Below are 21,616 nucleotides of genomic sequence, written 5' to 3' on the forward strand. Positions count from 1 at the left end.
AAGATGAATGTTTTATAGCACGGATAATGTTATAGCTCTTGTTCTACAGGCAAAAATCATTTATTAGACAACCATCGCGATCTGCAATTTCAATCTTTTGCTGAAAATTTAATGCATTATAAGGCCATGAGTGGTTGTTTGATTTAAAATGCTATTTCTTTCATTTTGTTTTGCAGCACCCTGTTTCGCTCCTGTACTGCACCTTGATCTTTACCTCTGTTAAAACAGTTGTTAGAAAATAGTTGTGTGGGTATAAGGCAAAGAATTAAAAACAAACAAACAAAGCAAAGCAAAGTCCTGAGATTAACAACTATTGCCACAGGCTCCTCGTGATTACTGAGTTGTACCGGTGCGCTGATATGGCTGCTATTACGGTAGGATTCCAGCGGCCCCGCCCCCGCGGTGGGATCCTCCATGGACGGCGAAGAGCTCCTCTGCGCTCCATCATCATCTGCAGAAAAATGCGAGCGGGGAGCGGTAAGAAAATGTCAACTCGGGCCGTTTTGTCTGACCCGCAGCCATGAGTGGGGCCCCGCCTGCCTCTCCCACCCGTAACAAGTCGCTCTCGCCATGCGGATTCACGGCAAAGTAGCCGTGATCGCCGTGTGCTTCGGACTTTTCTTACTCTTGTACTTTTGGGGGGGCAACGGCGCAGAAGATCCGCTGCCTAAACAAGTTGCTGGGGAGGAGAAGAAGGAGGTCGGGAACTCTTCCCCGTCGCCCTCGGTGATCGGACGCGATGTTGCTGCAAAGTTTTCCAAGAAACCGTCCGCCGGGGTGGTCTCGCGCACGGAGGAGACCCCCAAAAGACGCAAGGAGGCGAAGGCGTCCGGCCGAGGGGGGGACGTGAAAGGGTGAGTTTGTTTTATTTGCCTCCCGTCGGAGCCTTTGCAGGCTCGGTGAAAGCCCTTTCTCACTGCGCCTGCCACCATTTGCACGCACGCGTGCACCAAACCGCGCCCGTGATGCTGGTGCATGTTTCACCCGTCAGTAAGTTTCAAAACCGACCGTGTCAGTTTGATCACTGTCACGTTCTGCCCCCCCTCGCAATGTTCCCAACGCGGGCTCCACGTTAGCCTGACCTGTCAGCAGATACTTCCACCACGCATGTGGAGGACATCTGCGCTCCTTTACTTGTCTCCCCCCCCTTTATCGGTGCGTGAATCATGCGGTTGCAATGCGAGGTTGCGCAAGTATCCAGAACTGGAGGCATGTCTGACATGATTTAATGCAAATGTTGACTCCTGCCCAGTGGATCCTTTAATCCAAACCTCAGAAAGATGACCTTTATTCACACAGGCTGCTGTAAATGAATGAAGTTAAATAGTTCCTGGACCACACAGATCATGATGACCTTTACATGCATCACAGGCTGTTTGGGCTTTAAAAGACTCTCTGATTTATTTTTTTCCTTTAAATTTTCCTTCTGCCTCCCAGAAAATCCCATCGCTCCTCTGCAGCCTCTCGGATTTAAACACAATCGCAAACTTCGTCAGTGGCTATTTTTGCGTTTCATCCGTCTGCCAGTGTTGTCGTTTCGCCTCCCTCGCTCTTCCTTCGCCGTCGAGCACCAGCGAAGCCCCAGCGGTCACCGTGTGTTTTCGGAGATACCCGCTCTGCCGCCTGGCAGTAATATATATTCCACCGCAAATCCTGGCCTGAGGTTTGGGACACAGATAAAAGCCATCAAGGCGTTACGTTGTGAAAGGACCTTCAGTCCTCCCAGAAGGCACGCTCCTGCGTGTGTGCACGGCACTGATAAGCGGGGTGGTGCAGACAGGGTCACGGGAGGATGTTAAACAAACACACACACACACACAGACACACACACCCCTACCCACTTAACTGCGGGAATGGGATGGGAAAACAGAGTTTCTTGGCTTTTTTATCGGCCCAGTGAGGCGGGCGGATGAGAGCGTCGACGCCAGAGGAAGGTCATCGCGCTGCTAATGTCAGAAACAATCAGGGCTGGCGGAGGTGTGTGTGTAAGATGCTTTCACCCGTAAGGCCGATAGATTTTCCGTGCAGCACGCCTCGTGGACAAACATCCCTGTTTTGCTTCGATCATATCATTTCCTCTAGGCACATCACACCGCTTCCTGTGTCCAAAAATAGGAAGAAGCGCCACAGCTGCGTCCGCCCCACACACACACGCGCACACACACACACACACACGACGAAGGCCGGTTTAGATGATCAACTGACAGAAAAGAGTATTTTTAACTCAGTGGAACATCTTGTCGCTCCGTGCTCCTCCCGTCTTCCGTGGGTTTGATGCAGTAACCCAAAACCCTGGTTGATAAGAACATTCTGAGATTATGTTGTCTTCACCTGTCAACACGAAGCTCTTTAGTTTGCAAATCCTTGCAGGGAAGCATCGGCGCTAATCCCTCTATTACCCTCCGCGCCTGTTCCAGAAGCAGAAACTACCGATGTAACTCCTCTGTCGGCTCTCCTGCATTGAATTAAACCTCACGACTGCGGAGATAGATGGCTGCTGATGGTGTACGTGGACACACGTCCTTTCCTTTGTCGCTCCAGGTTTGCGTCATCCTCCCTGAACTGGGTAGAGAAGTGTCCTTTTGGAGGTGGGATTATGTGGAGCTGCAGAATCGTGTTCAGTGTGGCCCAGTCACGAGAGAACAAAGGTGATGGCTGGATTTTATTAGTCAAAAACTACAACCAGAATTCTAAAATGGCGGTGAGAAGAAGGCGCTCGCACATTAAGGCCGGCGTGGGAGGACTATTTTGGTCTTTGGCTGCGCAATAATGAATATTTAGTTTTTAATCGCCCTGATGCAAATTCTAGCCAGAAAGCTGTAACGGCTGCTCGTTGATGTTTTCATTCAGTTTCTCCGCGCGTTATCATCTTATCATCCGTGTGGTTAATTGGTCTGTGGATGTATGGTTTCATATTTAATGAGCCCTCTGTTCTGCCTGCTATAGAAGCATCATGGGAACATGTTCACTTTCATAACCACAAAGGCTGAAGCAAATTGGATGCAAGTGCCCCAAGTAACCCGGTTCCGTGCCGGTTAATTTGGGGTCTTCAAGGTGTAGTTTTTTCTCCTTCTTCCTCCTTTGACAGTAGCTTTGAAGGTGCTGCTTTTGCTCCCTTTGTGCATGATTTAAAAGGATGGCTGCGCTGCTCTCTGGGCAGAGGGCTCCTCTCATGTGCGCCAGGAATGAATTCCTCTGCGCTTCCTTGACTCTTCCCAGATGTGGGGGAAAATGTGCCCCGGCACGAATTGTCACGCGTCGAGTGTCGCACCAGAAACGATGCAGAAACCAGCGCGGGAGCATCGTTTCTCCTGACGAGCGCATGCTAATTAGAGCCAGGTAGGAGCTGTGGGGCTCATGCTAATTAGAGCCAGGTAGGAGCTGTGGGGCTCATGCTAATTAGAGCCAGGTAGGAGCTGTGGGGCTCATGCTAATTAGAGCCAGGTAGGAGCTGTGGGGCTCATGCTAATTAGAGCCAGGTAGGAGCTGTGGGGCTCATGCTAATTAGAGCCAGTGAGCTGTGGGGCTCATGCTAATTAGAGCCAGGTAGGAGCTGTGGAGCTCATGCTAATTAGAGCCAGGTAGGAGCTATGGAGCTCATGCTAATTAGAGCCAGGTAGGAGCTGTGGGGCTCATGCTAATTAGAGCCAGGTAGGAGCTGTGGGGCTCATGCTAATTAGAGCCAGGTAGGAGCTGTGGGGCTACATTTTCTGCAGGTCTATAGGAAATATGCGCCGCGCGACCTTGAAGGAGCGCCAGCGTTTGAAGCGCAGCAGACAGATTTGTCGGCAGCGCCTCATTCATCCTAATCTGCTCTTCATCATCGTCCCCCAGCCATGCAGAAAACGAAGTGGCACGCCTGAAGGCTGGCCTCCTGTCACTTTTCACTCTCTTCTCATTTTCTGGCAGATTCTTTGCTTCCTGCAGACTGAGAGGAAATCTCAGCAGCCATTACTGGTTTAGCCTTCCTAGAGCGGCGCAGCTCTCCCCCACATTTATTAACCCGAGCAGCGTGGCGGCGCGTGCGAGCGCGCACGTGTTGGACGACCGGATGATGCCAGTCTCACCTCCACGTTCCCCTGGTTGGACAGATGTTTCACGCAACAGTATTTTACTTGGCATCTCGTGGAATGCAGAGAAGGATGAACGTCCACGGTTTCCCTCAGACTTTCTGCTGTTTCCTGCTTTGATGAGGTGACGCAGCTTTACTGTCAGACACGTGTGGCCCAGCGAGGACAGCCCACATTCCTGATGGTTACGGGCAGAAGTTGAGGGTTTTGATTTAAGAGCTAGCTTCCCTTTAATAACGCAATAACTGCGTCGCCATTCTAATGTCCCTTTGTGACAAACCCTGTGTGGAAGGTTTCAAGCTCAAAAGATTGTGTATAGATGAGACCATCTGTTGGGAACACGCTGTTCCTCAGACTGCAGCTCCCAGGATGAGTCAGTTCCTGTTGCCAGATCCAAACTTCGCTCTGCCAGGCTCACATTTTCAAATGTTAAAATGAAAATCGTTGTTTTTTTTCTTTGAATTCATGTGTTCAGCAATGCGGCCCGACCTGCAGGCAGGCGCCGGCGGCCCGCGGAGGTCATGCACCTGGCCGTGGTGGCCTGCGGGGATCGGCTGGAGGAGACCCTCACCATGATCAAGTCCGCCCTGCTCTTCAGCCTGAAGAGGATCACGTTTCACATCTTTGCCGAGGACCCTTTGGCGCCGCAGTTTAGAGAAAGGGTAAAGTTTACTGGGCAGGTTTTCACAATCAAAGAGCCAGCGTAGGAGCGCCGCCACGTTCCGATGATCCCTGTTTCCTCCCTCGGTGATAGATGAGAGCGGGACCGGGACAGTTCCCGCCTCTCTCCCCTGTACACATACATAATCCTTTTATCTCAAGGCTGAGGCATAATATACAACCACGACAGCCCGTTTCCCCCCACACTTATCACTTCAAAGTCACCTTTAAAAAGGAGCCTTCTGATTACATCCTGGGATATTTGAGCAGAATCAAACTTCCCAAAACACGGACAATCCAACCCCTTTCTTTTTAGCCTTCAGATTCATTCCAATAATCGAATTATGAGTCACAATTAAAGCAATTCCTTTGTTTTATGACATTGAGGGAGGCCATTGGTGCAGTTGTTCACACACTCACCAAAAGGTTGTGGGTTTGATCCTTCTTCTTCTTGCTTTGCCTGTGTGTGTTTCCTCAGAATGCTCCCACCTTCCGTCCAAACATGTGATCTTTTAGGTTGATTTTTTTGGGGGGATCCATCCCAGATTGCTGGCATGAGCTGCAGCACTGGACAGATGGACGAAACAAATGAGATGTGCAGAAGCCAGAAGGTTGTTTGTTCAGGTTTCATGATAATTCGGATGTTTCTTTGCTTCCAGCTGGATCAGTGGCCTCGCTTCATCTCAGCCAGGTTCCAGTACACCATCTACCCCATCACCTTCTCCGTGGGCAACGCAGAAGAGTGGAAGAAGCTGTTCAAGCCCTGTGCTGCTCAGAGGCTCTTCCTTCCTGTAAGGCTGCAGCTTTTATCCTCTGCGTGTGAGGCCGTAATCATCCTGCAGAAAATAGCTGGAATCTGTTCAGGTTCTTCCCAAAACCTGATTATTCCCGCTTGATTTAATCACCTTTGCGGTCATCGATGATTCCACAGATGTCGTCCCATCTCCTGGGATTCGTTTCTGAGCTGATTTAATCGAAGTTTTCCTCTTTTATTGAGCCTCTATTTCCACAGGTGTTCATTGACAAACAGTTTCAGTTCTTCGTAGCGAGTGAGAGGTGCATGCTGGGAAGGCTCTTAAACTCTGAGCGTCTCCACTCTGAAGACGATGCCGGACAAATCTTATCTCGGCCAGACCGGCCTGGTAATTTTTCTGTCAAGCACTGACAGCACAATCCATCAGAGGAAGCCTAAAGTAATTATCTCCCGTTTAAAGTCGTCCCGTTCTCCCGAACAGACACCGAAAGTCAAGCTTTTATTTTTTTGTCATCCGTATTTAACTGTGGATTTTAACCCTTCGGTGACATCTTGTGTGTCGCCGCTGTTGTGGGTACGTGTGAAACAGACGCCATGAAGGAGAAAGGAGATAAAATCAGAATGTAGATCGTATTCAATTATGAGCCTTTACGATAGTGTAACATGAGAATTGTCTGTCTTCATCTGTGTGTGTGTGTGTGTGTGTGTGTGTGTGTGTGTGTGTGTGTGAGATTGTTCAGGGTCATTTAAAGACTAAACTGCTACAAAGGCCACGCAGCCCTTTAAATCAGAGTTGAACTAGTTCTTCCATAAAGTGTCACGAATATTTAGTTCGAGGGTGTCGGACTGGATCGTGGGATTTTTTATTATATTTTTATTGGTTTCCTTTACATGAACACGTCATGAAAACACAATTTGTCTACATGCTTTTATTCTGAAATGAGACAGTCGAGTTTCGCCAGATGAGAAGATGATGAGCAGGTTCTTTTCCTTCCAAATCTTCCGAAGCTTTCAGCTCCAGCAGCAGTCCAGCTTTTGCTTGGGGCGAGGACGCATCTGAGGTTTTGGTTCCAGACGTTTTGGCTCAACACCGGGTCCCCCCTGCAGCTGAAGGATGTCCTCTCTCAGGTGTTGGACCTCCTGCTTATACTCGGCTTCCATTTGCTTCCAGCTGTTGGTGTTTTCCTGGATCATCTCGCCCACTTCCTTCTGTTTCTCCGCCCAGTTTTGAGTGCTGGCCTCCCACTGCTGACAGACCTGATTAAGAAGCTTCATCAGTTCTTCTTGTTGAAGCAGCTGTTTTTGAAGCTGCTCCTCCTTTTCAGCCAACCGCTTCTCAAACCTGTCCTCCATCTCCGAGAGCTCCTGCCTCCTCACGTCCTCCTTCTCCTGCAGCTCTCTGCCACGGCTCTCTTCGGTCACCCGCTGGTGGAGCTCTTCCTCATGTGAAGCAGACTTGAGCTTGAGCTCCTCCAGAGCTGCTCTGGTGGTGTGCAGCAGGGTCAAGGTCTCCATGTGAGCGTCCGTTTCCATCGGTCTGCTCCTCATGGCCTTGCTGACCTCCATCTCTGCCCTCAGCGACTCTCCTGCCGTGTTGACTCTGTCCCCTTTGGACATGATGACTTTCCTGTGTCAGCAAATGAAGCCAGAAACGTCCTGGTTTCAGCGTCACACCCGTATTTATAGTGTTGGTTTTCTGCGTCTTTGAAGATCAAATAATTACACTGTCATCAAAGCGATCAACTTGAAAGAGGCTTTGATGTCAGGAGAGCCCAACGGGTCGTGTTTTCCATTGGAGTTTGGGCGAGGTTCCAGCGTCGAATCCGACCTTCTCTCCGTATCTGGACTTGTGTCCTTCCATATCTGGACTTGTGTCCTTCCGTACTTCTGTGATGTTCTGCTGCTGCTGTTCCTTCCGAAACATTCCGTGTGCCGCAGCGCATGTTTAGGTTTAGATCTCCAGTCGGTCCTGGGTGTCCTCATCTCATTAGACGTTGTGTCCTCCAGGTCATCCTGAGGGACGTGGACTCTCTGCTCTACGTGGACACGGACGTGCTGTTCCTGCGGCCCATGGACGACATCTGGAGCCTCTTCAGGTCCTTCAACGCCACCCAGCTGGCTGCAATGGCCCCGGAACACGAGGTCCCGAAGATCGGATGGTACAGCCGCTTCGCCCGCCACCCTTTCTACGGCGTCACCGGGGTCAATTCCGGCGTCATGCTGATGAATCTCACGAGGATCCGGAGCGCCGCCTTCAAAGTAAGGTCAAAGACGTGGCTGCAGCCTCCTCGTCTGAAGCGTGAAGTGATGCTTCCTGTTCTCGAGTGCCGCTCCGGCGTGCTCTGATTGCCACGGTCGCCTCTCACACCGCCGCCCTCGGAACTCTATTTACCCCCCCCTCGCTGCTGAGGGGCCGGCTGATTGCGACGGAGCGGGAATGCAAATGCGGCTTTGATGATGTGTCTTTGATGGAGTCGGGCGCCGTCCGCAGCTAAACAACGTTGTTATTCCAGAACAGCATGATCCCTGCTCGCCTGTCCTGGGAGGACCTGCTGCACCCGCTGTACCAGAAGTACAAGAACCACATCACCTGGGGAGACCAGGACCTCCTCAACATCATATTCCATGACAACCCAGGTAGCCCCTCCCCCCCCCTTCCCCCCGCCTGCGTCAAAGACTTGATATTTGTGTCCGAACGCTCACAAACGAGCCCTCAAACGTGTGTGTTTGACCTCCAGAGTGTCTCTTCATCTTCCCGTGCCAGTGGAACTACAGGCCCGATCACTGCATGTACGGGAGCAACTGTCGCGGCGCCGAGAAGGACGGCGTGTCCATCCTCCACGGCAACCGTGGCGTGTACCACGACGACAAGCAGCCCGCCTTTAAAGTGGTCTACGACGCCATACGTGACGTGAGTGGCTTTATTTCGAATCCTCCCGGGTTCTGGCGGAACCTCCCGGCTAAAGCGCCTGTTGCCTCCCCGCAGTTTCCCTTCGAGGACAACATGTTCCACTCGCTCTTCTACCCCATCCAGACCAAGTTCCTGGACACCGTCAACACCCTGTGTGGGCGGATCCCCCAAGTCTTCCTCAAGCAGATAGAAAAGACTCTGAGGAAGGTTTTCGAGGAGAAGGTGGTCCGACACATCAGGCTGCACAAGTGAAGCGGTGGAGGAAGAGGATGTTGCTGTTGGGGGAACACGGGAGGGCCGGAGAGTCTCGCCGTCTCAGTCCTGCACAGGGATGGAATGTTGGGAAGCTGGAGAGGAACCGACCGTCTGTTCCGCCAACCGCCGCTGACGGCGTGTAGAAAGGTAACCTGGGTCCGGCGTCAAAACCCGAATGTCTAAATGCACTTTCACCGTGATGCTCGTGTGTAGCTAGCTTCCTCAAACCGGGAGCGCTAGCGTGGGAAGATGGGACGCCCTTGGGAAGCGTGAATGTCCCCCTTGTTGTGTGACGTAGGCGTGTGTGACGGCGCGGCGTCGGTGCAAATCTATATTCCAGACTGGAAACTGACAATGACTGCACACTCTGTTTGTGTTTCTGAATAAATCGATGCAATGAAACATCCCGTGTCTCATTTCACCGAGAACTTGTGTCGTGTGGGATATTCTAAAAAGGCACTTTTGGCGTCCTGATGGGGGGGGAGTGCAGATGTTACGGTTGATTTAATTATGTAGGCACTGCCCTGCATTCTTTTGGCTTTCAGATGTAACACCATGTAACAATTCCTACTGATTTTAAGTGGAGTACTTGAAGGATATAAAACTTGTGCCACATACCTCCCCCCCAAAAAACAACTTTTTACAAGTAGAGCTTCCAAAATAAACTAAAATGAATGTGATCCAGACAAAGGAGAGTTTAGGATCTCTTTCTGAAAATGAAAGGATTTAAAATGATGGTTTGCGATCTGTTCAGCAGGTCTCAAAGGGTCCAACTAGTGTTTTAACTTCCATTACTGGAGATGTCTCGTTTCGTTTGTCCGTCAACAAAATAACTCAAAAGGTTTTGAACAGATCAGTGGAATTTCAGTGATTGCTGACAACGGGCCAGAGAACAGCGGCCGAAATGATGATGTTCTGGTTCTGGAGCAACTTTTGACCTCCGATCTTCCAAAGATCAAAGCCAATGAGCTTTGATCACCTCCTGTTATGTAACCCTGCCTAGATTGGGGCTTCGTCATATGCGGAGAAATGACCGGGAGCTTTATTATCTGGTGACTGGAGATGTTTTGGGAATCTTGGAAGCTTTTTTCCACTGGTGTGCTGCGGAGCAGGCAGTGACCTCACGGCGCCATATTAAAATACTCCCTCCTCTCCGCCCGTGAGAGCCTAGCTTAGCACTTAGCACGGCCACTTTGCTTTTTTCCATCCACACGGCTGACTGAGGGCAACGACGTGATGGAAATTGACTCGCTGCAAGAGGCACTCAGAGGTAATTTCAGTTCGTCTCGACGGTATTTTTTACCCAGCGACACCGTATGGCGAGCCCGAGTCCCCACGGTTAAATTATAACTGATAAATAAGCATAAAGGCAGCTTACAGGCTAATGCCGCTAGCTTGTTGCTATTCCGGCTAGCAGCCCCTAACGTTTTTAGCGCTTTCACGGAAATGGTGAGTAGTCCAGTTTGTTGACCGAGAAGGAAGCTTTAGATCTTCGAAGTCTCACGAATTAACCATATAACCGTCTACTGGTACATACTGTTGACTTAACAGTTAACTACTAGTGCTACCGCCTGTTAAAACTAACATTACAGGCTGTGCTCACAGGGCTAAGTTAACACGCTAACGAGTGTGCTAAACTTGAGCTAAGCTAGGTTGAGCGAAATAGAAAGCAATCGAATTAGAAACGTAGCACTTCATTTCTGATGTCAAAAGCTTCATTTAAGACTCGAAGCCTTGAGCATAGATGTGGAGTAATTGTAGCCATTCCCCTGAAATAGTAGAAAAGAGCGTTTATGCAACAGAACCGCGTATGCTTCAATTAACCGGGTCACAACCGTCGCTAACAGTTTAACGGCTTTATTTCATGTGCTGTCACCGAAATGCATATTTGTATATGTGCTTTCTTCAACAGATTTTGATAAGAAGGCAAAAAAGGAAACATGTCCCCTGCTGGAGCAATTTCTGTGTCATGTTGCCAAGACTGGCGAGACCTTGTAAGATTGCACCCATGCAAACACACCGTTATAACCACACTATGCAGTGGTAATAAGCCTTTAATATGCAGGCGTCATCAGGCGTCGGCTCCTGGCTGTTTCGCTGGTGACCCGTGTTCTCTTTCCCTGTGTCCCTCCAGGGTCCAGTGGTCCCAGTTCAAAAACTACTTCCTGTTCAAATTGGAAAAAGTGATGGACGACTTCCGAGCCTCGGCCCCGGAGCAGAGAGGTCCCGCCAATCCCAACGTGGAGTCGATCCCGTTCGAAGACATGAAGGAGCGAATCTTGAAGATTGTCAACGGCTATAATGGGTGGGTTCTCAGACGGGGGGGTAAAAGAACAGCCCCGGTGCTGCTCTTCCCGGGGCTTCACTGGTTTTCCGGGATGCGTTTTTCCGCCTTGACTTAAACGACTTTCCTCCATCCGCTTTTGTAGAATTCCATTTACGATCCAACGCTTGTGCGAGCTGCTCACGGAACCCAAGAGGAACTACACGGGAACCGACAAGTTCCTCCGCGGGGTGGAAAAGGTGCGTTGAGCGTCGCCCCGCCCCCTACTGAGGCCCCCCTCGCTAACTCTGATGTCTTTCCTTCCAGAACGTGATGGTGGTCAGCTGCGTTTACCCAACCTCGGAGTAAGTGGCCGCGCATCCCGGCGGTGCCGCGCCGCTCCAATATCCGGACTCATTTTGGGTTTCTGGTGTGATTTGTGCAGGAAAAACGGGTGCAATGCTGTCAACAGGATGAACGGCGTCATGCTGCCGGGGAACACGTCGGCGTTTACGGAGAGGTAGAGTCACAGACGCCTCCCCCCACCTGAAAAAAGGGGAACTAAAACAGTGGTTTGCTTCCAGGAAAGTCAACGGACCCGGAACTCCGCGGCCCCTCGGCCGACCGAAGGGTTCCCTGGTCAGTTCTTTAGCAGCCAACGGGCTGCCGGACAGCACAGACAGCAAAGACCTCAAGATGGAGCAAAGCGACGGCAAAGATTCCAGGTACGGGAATCCACAGTCATGTCAGGAGAGTCAGAACGTCGAAGCCAAACGGTCTCCTCTCCTTCTCCCGCAGCGACGTCTCGGCATCGGGGGACTCCCCGGGAAGCTCGGTGAAGAACAAGCACGACGACACGGAGGACGACCTGGACGCCGAGCGCCACGAGGTGAAGAGACTCAAGTTCAGCAAAGAGGAGGACGAGGACGACGAAGAGGAGGAAGAGGAGGAGCAGGAGGCGGAGACGCTCCGGCCCGCTCACGTCGCCGGCGCCTCCAAAGAGGCGGAAGCCATGGTTCAGGAGGAGGAGAAGGTGGAGTCCAGCAAAGAGAGCCACGCCCCCACCAGCGCCCTCGCCGCCGAAGACCAAGGTGAGGGCGGAGCTTCAGAGCTTCCCGTGACTTCCTGTTTGTGGTGGGAGCGCTGATCCACATCCTGTCATTGAAGGAGTTATTGAAAAGTGTTCACACATTTAGATGCTCTATTTCCAGAATCTGCACACACACACACACACACACACGCGCGCGCAGGCGGTGGGAGCAGCTGACGGCGTAATCGGACACCACGCACGCGCTCCCTCACACAGCGTTTTCTGTGGTTACGTAATCTCCAGCCACAGCCGGGATGGGCTCCTTGGCCCCGGAGGATGGACCGTAACCTGGAAACCTCCTCCAGATTCCCTTCAGAACCTCCGGGAATGAATTAAAATTCAGGTTATTGTGTAGAAACGCGGAACGCCGGCAGTAACGACCCTCTCGTCCCTCCCCTCCCCCCCAGAGCCGTCCAGCAGCACCCAGGCCGAGCCGTGCTCCGGCTCCGGTCCCGAGGCCGAGCGGGCCGACAGGGAGGTTCCCTGCGGCTCCCAGGAGGAGGCCACGGACACGGACCAGACGGAGCAGCAGGCGCCCACGGGGGTGCCGGAGAGCCCGGAGAGCAGCAGAGACAGTGAGGAGAGCAGCAGCGACCCGGTGAGCAGCAGCAGCAGCAGCAGCGGCAGCAGCTGCAGCCTGGAGGACGGCGCCGACGCCGTCAGGGAGGACGTCACCGCCGCCCCCGCCAGCAGTACCACCCAACCCCCCACAGAGGGCGCTGTGGAGAGTGCCACCTCAAACACTGGGACCCCCAAAGAGCAGGACTAGACTGAAGCCCTCCCCCTCCCTCCTGCAGCCATGACCAGAAACCAGCTCGTCCTTGGATCCAGCTTGACTCACTGGGAACGAGGACGCTCGCACCCCCCACGAGACCACGTCCCACGTTGGACACTCCTACCTGGCATCGATGTGGGCACCAATAAATGTTTCCTCTGATGGCTTTTTTTTTTTTAAACTGGAATATTTTATTGCTCCTCTTATCCTGTTTTTAAGTTTCCCGTAAAGGGGGAGCGGTTCCAGCTGCCTTGAGATTCCGGGCTGGAATAGTTTTTCTCCTCTTGTGTGGGAAGAGGCTTGTTGGGATGCTGCTCCGTTGTGCACGCTCGCCGGCGTGGGCGTGGTGAGCAGGGCGCCAGCGCCCCCCCCAGAACAGAACAGAGCCATACCAGCCCCTCCATTCATGAAGTGAAGCCCCCTCACACACACACACACACACACACACACACACCAGGCTGTCGATGATTTTCCTTATTTTTCCTCCATCCTGATGAAATCGGAGGTTTTAGTTGTGACCCTCTCCTACACTACCATCCCACCGACCAGAACTACCTGTCGAGGAGTTTCCTGCCTGAAACTACCATCATTTCTATGATCGTCTCAATCCTCGGAGTTCTCCTGGACGATCCGGGTCCGGCCCGCCGGTCCCTCCCAGGACTCCCGCTTTGTTTGGTATCGTGGCGTGGCCTCGTCGTCTCACCGACTTCCATCCGCAGCAGGTTCTGGTTCCAGCGCTACACCTGTTTCTGCAGTTGTACTTTTTGATATTTAGAATTTTAAATTTCTGTAAAGTAGATTTTTGTAGATTGTAATACGGTATGTGTCCACTGCCTCTGTGAAGCCAGATTATTGTATCAGTTCTGCGTCCACGCTGGAGGCTGCTGGCGTCCAGCGTGGCGTCCAGAATCAGCAATAAATGTTGACATTTTTACGCACCGTTGTCCGTTTCTGGGAGGGGACCTGAGGGGTCGTCTCTGCTGTCCTGGTGTCCAACTGTCCCTCACACCTGAGGGATCGTCTCTGCTGTCCTGGTGTCCAACCGTCCCTCATACCTGAGGGATCGTCTCTGCTGTCCTGGTGTCCAACCGTCCCTCATACCTGAGGGATCGTCTCTGCATGTTTGGGCCACCAACAGGCCCCTGAAGGACGTCGGAATCCTTACTTCATGAGTTTATTGCTGGTTATTTTGACATGAGCTGAAAACAGGCGGGGGTCAGAGGTCGGGGGTCGGGGGGGCAGGTGAAAGCGAGCCTGCGACTGTTGGATCTGGTGACATCTAGAGGCCAGCGTGCAGATTGCAGGCACTGGCTACCTGTCAGAGCTGAATTATTAGGGATGGGAGACAATGACTGTTCACTTCTGGATTCCTTGGCTCGTGCGGGAACATTTGGACGCAGCTGTGCACGTTTGACACCATGAAATACATCTGTGCACGTTTGACCTCTGACAATAAAAGATTCCCAATGTCTCACTGGACCTTCAGCGGGACCATCAACTCCCCGCTAACTTCCCCTTCCCATTAAATGTGTAATTAGAACCCTGATTCAGGCTGGAGGATGAAGCCTTTGATGGCACATGTCAGTAAAGTAGCTATGAAATGAGCCATTTCGCCTCGGGGGGGCCCCTGGAACCGGGCCCTGCTGGCTACCAAATCCCACAAATTGGCTCCAGTTATCGCGTCGGACACAGTCGGTGACACTAACGGGATTATGGATGCACCAAGTCGGGAGAAAGTCACAGAAAAGGACGCTCTGGCTGGATGGGAACAACCTCCACAGTCTCCCAGGGCTCCTACAGAGGGGGGTGTTTCGTTCCCGAGCCGGGGCGCCGACCCAGAACTGCTGGCCTGGACCCGGAGAGCCGACTCCATGATCTCTTATTCCGGATGCAAATGCAGTAGAACGGAGCGGGAACCACCGGGAATACGGATCCGTCTGAATTAGAACACGCGTCCGCTCCCGATGTTCCGGCCTTTGTGCTGCTTTCCTCCACTCGGATGAAGTGCAGTAATTGAGAGGAGTGACCGGGCCCCCGCGGCCCCCGTGGCCCCCCAGCCTCTCTGCCTAATGGCCCTGAAGGGTCTGTTTATAGCAGCCTCGCGCGTTCCGACGCCATTTCCGGGGATGCGACCTGCTCTTTTCACCTGCACTGTAGAGACGTGCGAATAAGAGACTAATAAAGGTGCAATTACAGCTCTCTCTCGCTCACTCTCTCTCTCCGGGTGTGTGTGAGTGTGTGTTTTATGATGATGCTGATAATGGCTCACCAGGCCGTGCTGGAGCCCCCCCCAAGACTGTTTCTGCAGGCTCTTTGGCGCCCTGACCGCTGACGTGAAGTCTTTCTATTTAATAGAATTAGTGGTTATTTTTTCCGTCCCCATGGAAACGACTTCATTTTGCGGTGGACACTTGAGCCGTATTGATTGCACCTTCAGCCAGAGGAGTTCCAAGTTGAAATGTAGCCGGGAAGAAGTCAGCTGCTGGGGGGGGGGGGGGGGGGGCAGTAAAAGTGTGTGTTGCTTCACAATAACAGTGCAGCCTTTGTCCCCTGTAAAGCTGTTTGTTGTGCTGTAAATGGGACGCGAGAGTCACTCACACAGCCTGGTGCACTCCAGTTCACACTGAAGGGTGTGTGTGTGTGTGTGTGTGTGTGTGTGTGTGTGTGTGGAAGGGGGGGGGGGGGGGCTACCGCTGAGAATGCAGACGAGATTCACAACCATGAACAGAAAAGCTGATTTAACCCCCGAAGCTTCTGTCAAAGCTCACCGAATGTTTCCGATCGTGTTTTTGCCGAACCTTTCATGCAGCCACCTACAGTTGCCATGCCAACAGCGCCTTTTGTCACTCACTGAAATCGTGTGGGACTGTATTCCATGTGTGTCAGGGTCGGGGGATCTTTTCCCTTAATGCCCCCACATTCCAGGCTAAACGGCAGGACAGATGTGCCTGTTGGTTCAAGGTGTGTGACGGTGTTACAGTGTTCAGCGGCTAATGTTCATATGTGACTCTAAATGCACCTGTTTTATGTTTGGTTTGGTCACTCTTTCAGGTGGAACAAATAAAAAAGCTCAAGAGTCTTAAACGAAGAATGTGTGAAAGAAAATCGCATAAAATGCCATTTATCCATTTTATTACACCGAGGTCTACAGTTCACTGCCTTTGAGCTCCAGAGGTACAGTAAAAATAATATATTATATCTACACAATAAATTCCTTTCGCAGCTCGGCTAGCTGTAGTTTACGTCCGTGACCACTAGGCGGCGCTTCATTTAAAATGGAACGTTGTTGACAACCCTCAGCTCTAAAATCACATGGTGAAGGAGGCATTAAAATATCACAATTTGGTAAAGAGGACTACTCCCAGTGATGATTCCAAGCACTTAAACCTGTCATTAAAGGGGACCTCAGTTCAGGAAGTTCAGGAAGTTCAGGAAGTTCCGGATCACCCTGCAGAGGGAACACGTTCCTTGTCTTGTTATTATCTTGTTGTTGTAAGTCGGCGGTATCATCGCACAACTTGCGTGCTGGAGTGTTCCCGCACTTCTGCCCGTCGTTCCCATAGCAACGGATGAGCACGGGTATCTCAGATGACCCAAACCTTAACAAGAACACGGAAAAATGCACCCTGCTTCATGAGGAAAACCAGGATTCCACGGGTCCTTTTTGGGTGGCAGGATGCTGCCGTTGTGGAACGCTCCAGCGACTCTCTGAACGTGCACGTTGACTCTAAGCACGTTTCCTTCTTCCTTTCTTCCCTGCAGACTGGGGCCCATCATTTGGAATGTGCGTAATGGATAAATTAGCGGCCGCCCTATAAATCCCGGAGACAGGATCCGGGAAGGTTCAGGCGACGTGACCCAGGAAAGTCAGCTGTGAATGGAGCAGCAGAGAGGGCCGAGCTGTGGGAGGACAGACCCTGGTGAGTTACGGCCCAGCGCGGCCATAAACACAACCCGAGCAGAGCGGCTTTTGAGGCTAACAAGACCGCGCCGGGGTGAAATACGTAGCGGGAGACATTTACGTGTCTTCGCCATTCAACGAGCCGACCTGGATTTTGTATTCATCTCATGCCAGCGGAAAGAAATGGGACAAAAATTGCTTCAACTGGAGAGGAGAGGCTGAATTTTTCATCCAAAAGTGTGTTATTTTTGTGGTTTGGGTGATTTTGCTCCTCCTGAGCCGTGTAAAGACGCCACAGAGCGGAGCAGCATTTGCTCTGACCTTTTGGTTAAAGTGGAGGGACACTGACAGTCTGGGCTGCACGTGATGATTGGGCCGCGTGCGCTTGTTGCAGGCCACGGAAGGTGGCGCACTGAAGGTCACTCGGGTCTAATGAGGAATCTGAACTTTGAATTCATCTTTTTTTCACTTCAGGTTCGTGTCCAAGTGCAGCATTTCTCAACCTTTCACACATTTCTGTGATTTTAAAGCTGCAAATCCTCATTTCGGGGCCGTTTTGAAATGAAAACCTGGCTGTGCTGAAGTGTATTCCCTAGTCCTTTTTTAGATTTTTTTTTTGAGGAGCCGCACGCGCCTCATCGACACGATGATTGATTAACCAATCAGTTAATCGACTAGTTAACACCCGATTTAAACGTGGGGGCCGCTTTCATTTGCTTGTTTCATGAAAGACGCGGCGCATTTGCAGCGTGTGCGCGAACTCTTGTGTCTGTATGGGTGGCCACGTGTGCGCGCCTCGTGCGCAAGCTTACGCGTGAGTCCGACGGGTTTAAAACGCCGACCAGTGGCGTCATTTCACAAAACTCAACGGCGTAGCCTCCCATTGCGTCCTCAAGGAGGTCCGCCAGGTGCGCTAAGCCACGCCCCCAGACCCGCCTCGTCCACGCCCACATGGTCCTTGGGGCTCGTTTAGGGACTAGCAGCACCGACCGGCCGCAGAGGAGCCTCCTCCTTATCACTTAACGCGTGAACCCAAACAACAACGCTGCACGAGGACTCTCCCACGCGTACGCGCGGACACTCCGCCACTCCAGGTTTGTGCTCAGGAGGTGACGTTTGTGCGCGTTTATTGTGCTCGTAGTTTATTCTCAGATGTAGAAATAACAACCTTTGTAATCAATTGTGGCTTTTAAACTGGAAATTTTCATTCATCAGGATATATAATGTGCGATTGAAGGCGCGCACACACACACACACACACACACACACACACTCCCTGTTCGTTCCTGCTGTTTATCAAGGTGATCAGAGGACAGAAGATAAATGTCCTGGATCCTGGATCACAGATAACAAGTCCAGCAGCCGCCATTTGCATGGATTTCACATTAACCTTAAATCTAAAGTGGCGGGCTTCCTCCCTGTCTGTGCTGCCCTTTAGGGACCTAAATGCGCTCAAAATGACTCATTCCAACAAAGTTTGAAAGCTCTTCATATATAAAACAATAATTTATTATTTCTCTCATTTTACAAGACAGCAAATTGTGGTTAATTAAGGAATTTCGGCGACGTGAAGCAGGCCGCCCCTTTATGACGTCGGTAACAGATGGAACGTCGCTTTATTAGAGAGGAAATTCAAACTATTAACAGGAATTTGTTACAAAATTTTATTATTATTTTTTTTTTAAATTTACAAACATCCTTTGGAGAGGAGGGTCATGAGATCTACCTTGCAGTAAAATAGGATGGTTTCCATAAAAGAATTACGTAGGCGTAACAGTAAAATACTGATGAGTGATATATATATATATGTATATTTATATATAGTATGAACAAAATAATGCAGTTAGTGTAAATGCTGGCGGTTTATGTATGGCACACGGTCATTCCACGCTTTCCAAACCTTCCGAAAACATCCAATGTTGCTGTTTTGTCTCCAAAACTCTTAAAAAGGGCGGGAAAAGATAGGAAAAGGCTACTGAAAAAGTTTGGGAAAGGTCCCAGAAATCCCTCTGGGGCTCCGCCGCCTGCAGGACTTCCTCTTCACAGCAGTGAAAGACACCGTCCAGGAGAACTTCCGGTTCATTTTATCTACAAAGTGCTGCCACCTTGAACGAGGCAGCCATCTCAGTGTCCTCTGTACAGTCCGGAACATCTCTGGCCCGAGCCGGACCTACACCGTGGTCACGGACAGGAGCGAGTTGTACACCCTCGTTCCGTCTGGAGACTTGGTGCCATGAGTCAGCAGTTCTTGGATGGTCATCCAGTTGTCGAATATTTTCTTGTTCCTCTTTTTCATCATCTTTTTGTGGCTGAGCTCGATGATGTTGGGCTCCTTTCTGTCCTCGGCGCCGGACTGCTCCTTCAGACAGTCGGCCCGGCTCTGCTTCATGAACTCGCGCCGCTGCCGCTGTTCCTTGGCGCGCACCACGTGCTGCTTCCTCTCCTCTTTGCTCCAGTAGCGGCCCATCTTCAGCTCGCTGATGGCGTCGTCGTCCGTGGTCATGCCGCTGCGCTCCTCGTGAATGCGCAGGGCGCGCTCCCGCAGCAGCTTGTCCCGGATGGGCCGCTTGGTGATGTAGCGGGTGCCGTCGCTGCGCACCTTCACCTTCCACTCCATCTTAGGCTCGAGGTCAGTGGGGCTGGTGGGGTCGCGGCACATGCTAACCAGGCTCATCTGGCTCTGGGCGTACTCCACGGCCGATTTCTGCTGGATCAGCTGCATGTAGCTCTGGTAGTGCTGGGCGTGGGCGGGGATGTGGGCGTGTTTGTATGGAGAGTGCGGCTGGGAAAAGCTCCGCCCGGACTTGCTGGACTCGCCCGGCTTCCTTTCCTTGCTTTCGGCTTGCAGACCTCCAGCCGGATCTTTGGAGGAGCCTTTGCTCCGGCTGGGGCCTGATGCTTGATCTTGGCCAGGGAATAAAAGAGGCTCGAGCGCCCTCCCACCGGAGCTGCCGGCGGCCGGCGCTCCGGTGGGAGCCGCGTTCTCCGCCCCTCTACGAAGCGAGTTGTCTGGAGACAGCTCCAGCGTGAGGGGGGTGCTGCGGCAGCTCTCCCCGGTGTTGTAGGCGCTCGAGCTGTCTTTGTCAGACTTCTCGGGCAGCTCTGTGATGTCTGAGAGCTCGTGGCGGCGTGCGTCAATGCTGGTGTTGTAGTTGCGGAAGCCGCTGTCGTGGAGCATCCAGGATTCCCGGCACTGCTCCTTCAGCAGCTGCATCTTGTGAGCGCGGACGATGTTCAGGCACTCCAGCTCGATGGTCCGTAGCTCCTCATTGAGCAGCTCTAGCTCTTTGTCCACACCTTCCTGGTCCTGACCTTCAGCGCCTTGGCAGTGGAGGCCCTGAGCTCCGCCGTTCCTCATCTGACACTTCAGTTCCAGGAGCTCCCGAAAGCGCTGGCACTCGTCAGCCGTGATTCCCAGGAAGTCGGCGTCTGCGTAGTCCGCGGAGATGAACGACTCGCCGCTGAAGGGCAGGTCGGCGCTGCCGAGGGTGTCCTGGCTGTAGTTCAGCTTCCGGCAGCTGCCGAGCGTGTTGGAGGCCGTGGTCTGGTCGTCGGCGAGGTTCTCCTGCTCGGAGCTCTCGTCGTTCCGCGTGCTCTCGTCGGTGCGGCCCACCCCGCTGTCCTTCTCGTGGTGGTTGGACAGGAGCGTGGCCGTGTCCGTGGTGCCTCCATCCTCTTCATGCTTCTTCTGTGGAAACAGACGTCACGCAGCTCACAAACTGGAACATTCCCTCAGTTATTGGAATTCTTATTGGATTTAAAATGGCTCGTTTAGCATCAGCAATCAGCGGTTGCCCTCAGCAGAATGGATCTATTGAAAGGATCTGTTGATAATGATCTGTTGTGGATCGATGTGGTGCACACGCGTACCTGCTGCAGCATGCTGGCAGTGAACTGCATGGCCTGATGGTGCTGCTGCTCCAACATGTCCATGTGGAGGTCATCCAGAAAGTCGTTCCTGTCATCATCCATCCAGCCTTCATCCAGCTGTTGGTGGACAGAGGAGACATCCCATGTGTTGGACGTGCTAAATACAAATATTACTAATATTTAATGGCTTAAGTGGGACGGGCGAGCTCCTTATTACCTGGATCTCTGGCCGGGCCACCAGCAGGGAGATGTTCTGGTTCCCCTCTCTGGTCAGCAGGGCCACAGCATCTTCTCTGTTCTGGATCTCTACACCGTTGATCTTGAGGGACAGGAGAGTTTGTTTTAACCATCCGACCTTTTGTCCTTCCAAGCAAGCGCTTTGATCACGCAACACAGGAGAAAGGAAGCCGAGGCATCTCACCTGGATGATCTTGTCACCTTCTCTAATTCTGCCGTCCTTGGCTGCAATGCTGTTGGGATCAATCTGAAGACAAGGAATCAACATTAGGACTCGGAGGGGTGGAGATCTGCCTTCAGCCGCAGCAGATTCAGGTGACACACCTCACTAATGTAGATCCCAGCTTCATCTTCATCATCAGTTCTGTAACAGATGGTCAGGCCCAGCTTCTCCTGTATGTTGTCTCTGTACAAATCCACCTCCTATGGAGACAAAAACCATCTCATGGAGCTTTCAGGAGCCACTCAATCAATATAATGTGACAGTTAAGAAAATGGAAAAGATCACTTTGTGTTTGAAGCCCTTCCTAACTGCTACATAAGTTAGCTAAGCAGACTCTTTTCTTCTAAACTAATTTAAAAAGTGACTCGGGTGGGATTGGAGGTGAAACAACATCATTTGACCCTTTGCCAATCATTCCTAGAGGCCACCCAGGTTAATCTTTTGTTGTCTACAGCGCATCCGCGTGAACTTTACCTTCCCGCACCAAGCCACACCGTTCCGCCATATTTGACATTTGAAATGTCACGGGAGGGGGGGTGGGGGTGGGGCGTGGGGGCTTTAATGGGTGGGGGCTTCAGCGTTGGCAGCAGTCACAGCACAAGCGCGA

The 21,616-nt window shown here is 51.9% G+C and overlaps 3 protein-coding genes across 7 annotated transcripts in view; 2 read left to right on the plus strand and 1 right to left on the minus strand.

Annotated features, from left to right (window-relative positions):
* Positions 1-390: 390 nt before the first annotated feature.
* On the plus strand, positions 391-9,052 carry gxylt2 (glucoside xylosyltransferase 2). Of its 2 annotated transcripts, none has more exons than XM_057031660.1 (7): positions 391-854; positions 4,546-4,732; positions 5,390-5,521; positions 7,492-7,743; positions 7,998-8,121; positions 8,223-8,395; positions 8,519-9,052. In XM_057031660.1, the coding sequence occupies exons 1-7, from the start codon at positions 571-573 to the stop codon at positions 8,645-8,647; spliced, it is 1,281 nt and encodes a 426-aa protein (XP_056887640.1). In that variant the 5' UTR covers positions 391-570; the 3' UTR covers positions 8,648-9,052. The 2 variants fall into 2 exon arrangements, with proteins under 2 accessions (XP_056887640.1, XP_056887639.1); XM_057031659.1 differs by having other exon boundaries at positions 392-854; positions 8,471-9,052.
* Positions 9,053-9,699: 647 nt separating this feature from the next.
* ppp4r2b (protein phosphatase 4, regulatory subunit 2b) lies at positions 9,700-13,716 on the plus strand. Of its 2 annotated transcripts, none has more exons than XM_057031661.1 (9): positions 9,700-9,920; positions 10,563-10,644; positions 10,785-10,955; positions 11,080-11,173; positions 11,241-11,278; positions 11,359-11,433; positions 11,498-11,638; positions 11,712-12,004; positions 12,411-13,716. In XM_057031661.1, exons 1-9 carry the CDS (start codon positions 9,887-9,889, stop codon positions 12,770-12,772), a joined length of 1,290 nt encoding a protein of 429 aa, XP_056887641.1. In that variant the 5' UTR covers positions 9,700-9,886; the 3' UTR covers positions 12,773-13,716. The 2 variants fall into 2 exon arrangements, with proteins under 2 accessions (XP_056887641.1, XP_056887642.1); XM_057031662.1 differs by having other exon boundaries at positions 9,716-9,920; positions 10,726-10,955.
* Positions 13,717-18,166: 4,450 nt separating this feature from the next.
* pdzrn3b (PDZ domain containing RING finger 3b) overlaps positions 18,167-21,616 on the minus strand; it is a 55,636-nt gene continuing 52,186 nt past the window's right edge. For all 3 annotated transcript variants that reach the window (XM_057031654.1, XM_057031653.1, XM_057031651.1), the window contains 5 exons: positions 21,111-21,209; positions 20,971-21,033; positions 20,767-20,868; positions 20,550-20,666; positions 18,167-20,367 (listed from right to left, as the gene is read on the minus strand). In XM_057031654.1, coding sequence (XP_056887634.1) covers positions 18,850-20,367; positions 20,550-20,666; positions 20,767-20,868; positions 20,971-21,033; positions 21,111-21,209 — 1,899 coding nt within the window. In that variant the 3' untranslated portion in view covers positions 18,167-18,849. The remainder of the gene's footprint in view (positions 20,368-20,549; positions 20,667-20,766; positions 20,869-20,970; positions 21,034-21,110; positions 21,210-21,616) is intronic.

Source organism: Takifugu flavidus, chromosome 4 (genome assembly GCF_003711565.1).
Source record: "Takifugu flavidus isolate HTHZ2018 chromosome 4, ASM371156v2, whole genome shotgun sequence".
NCBI lineage: Eukaryota > Metazoa > Chordata > Actinopteri > Tetraodontiformes > Tetraodontidae > Takifugu > Takifugu flavidus.

What these genes read in the sequence shown, in the direction of transcription:
- gxylt2 (XM_057031659.1), top strand. Translation starts at nt 571, where the DNA reads ATGCGGATTCACGGCAAAGTAGCCGTGATCGCCGTGTGCTTCGGACTT. An exon ending in CGCCGCAGTTTAGAGAAAGG is followed by an intron (nt 4,733 to 5,389) that starts GTAAAGTTTACT and finishes CTTTGCTTCCAG; the next exon opens with CTGGATCAGTGGCCTCGCTT. An exon ending in TCCGGAGCGCCGCCTTCAAA is followed by an intron (nt 7,744 to 7,997) that starts GTAAGGTCAAAG and finishes TTGTTATTCCAG; the next exon opens with AACAGCATGATCCCTGCTCG.
- ppp4r2b (XM_057031661.1), top strand. Translation starts at nt 9,887, where the DNA reads ATGGAAATTGACTCGCTGCAAGAGGCACTCAGAG. An exon ending in GCCAAGACTGGCGAGACCTT is followed by an intron (nt 10,645 to 10,784) that starts GTAAGATTGCAC and finishes GTGTCCCTCCAG; the next exon opens with GGTCCAGTGGTCCCAGTTCA. An exon ending in ATTGTCAACGGCTATAATGG is followed by an intron (nt 10,956 to 11,079) that starts GTGGGTTCTCAG and finishes CCGCTTTTGTAG; the next exon opens with AATTCCATTTACGATCCAAC.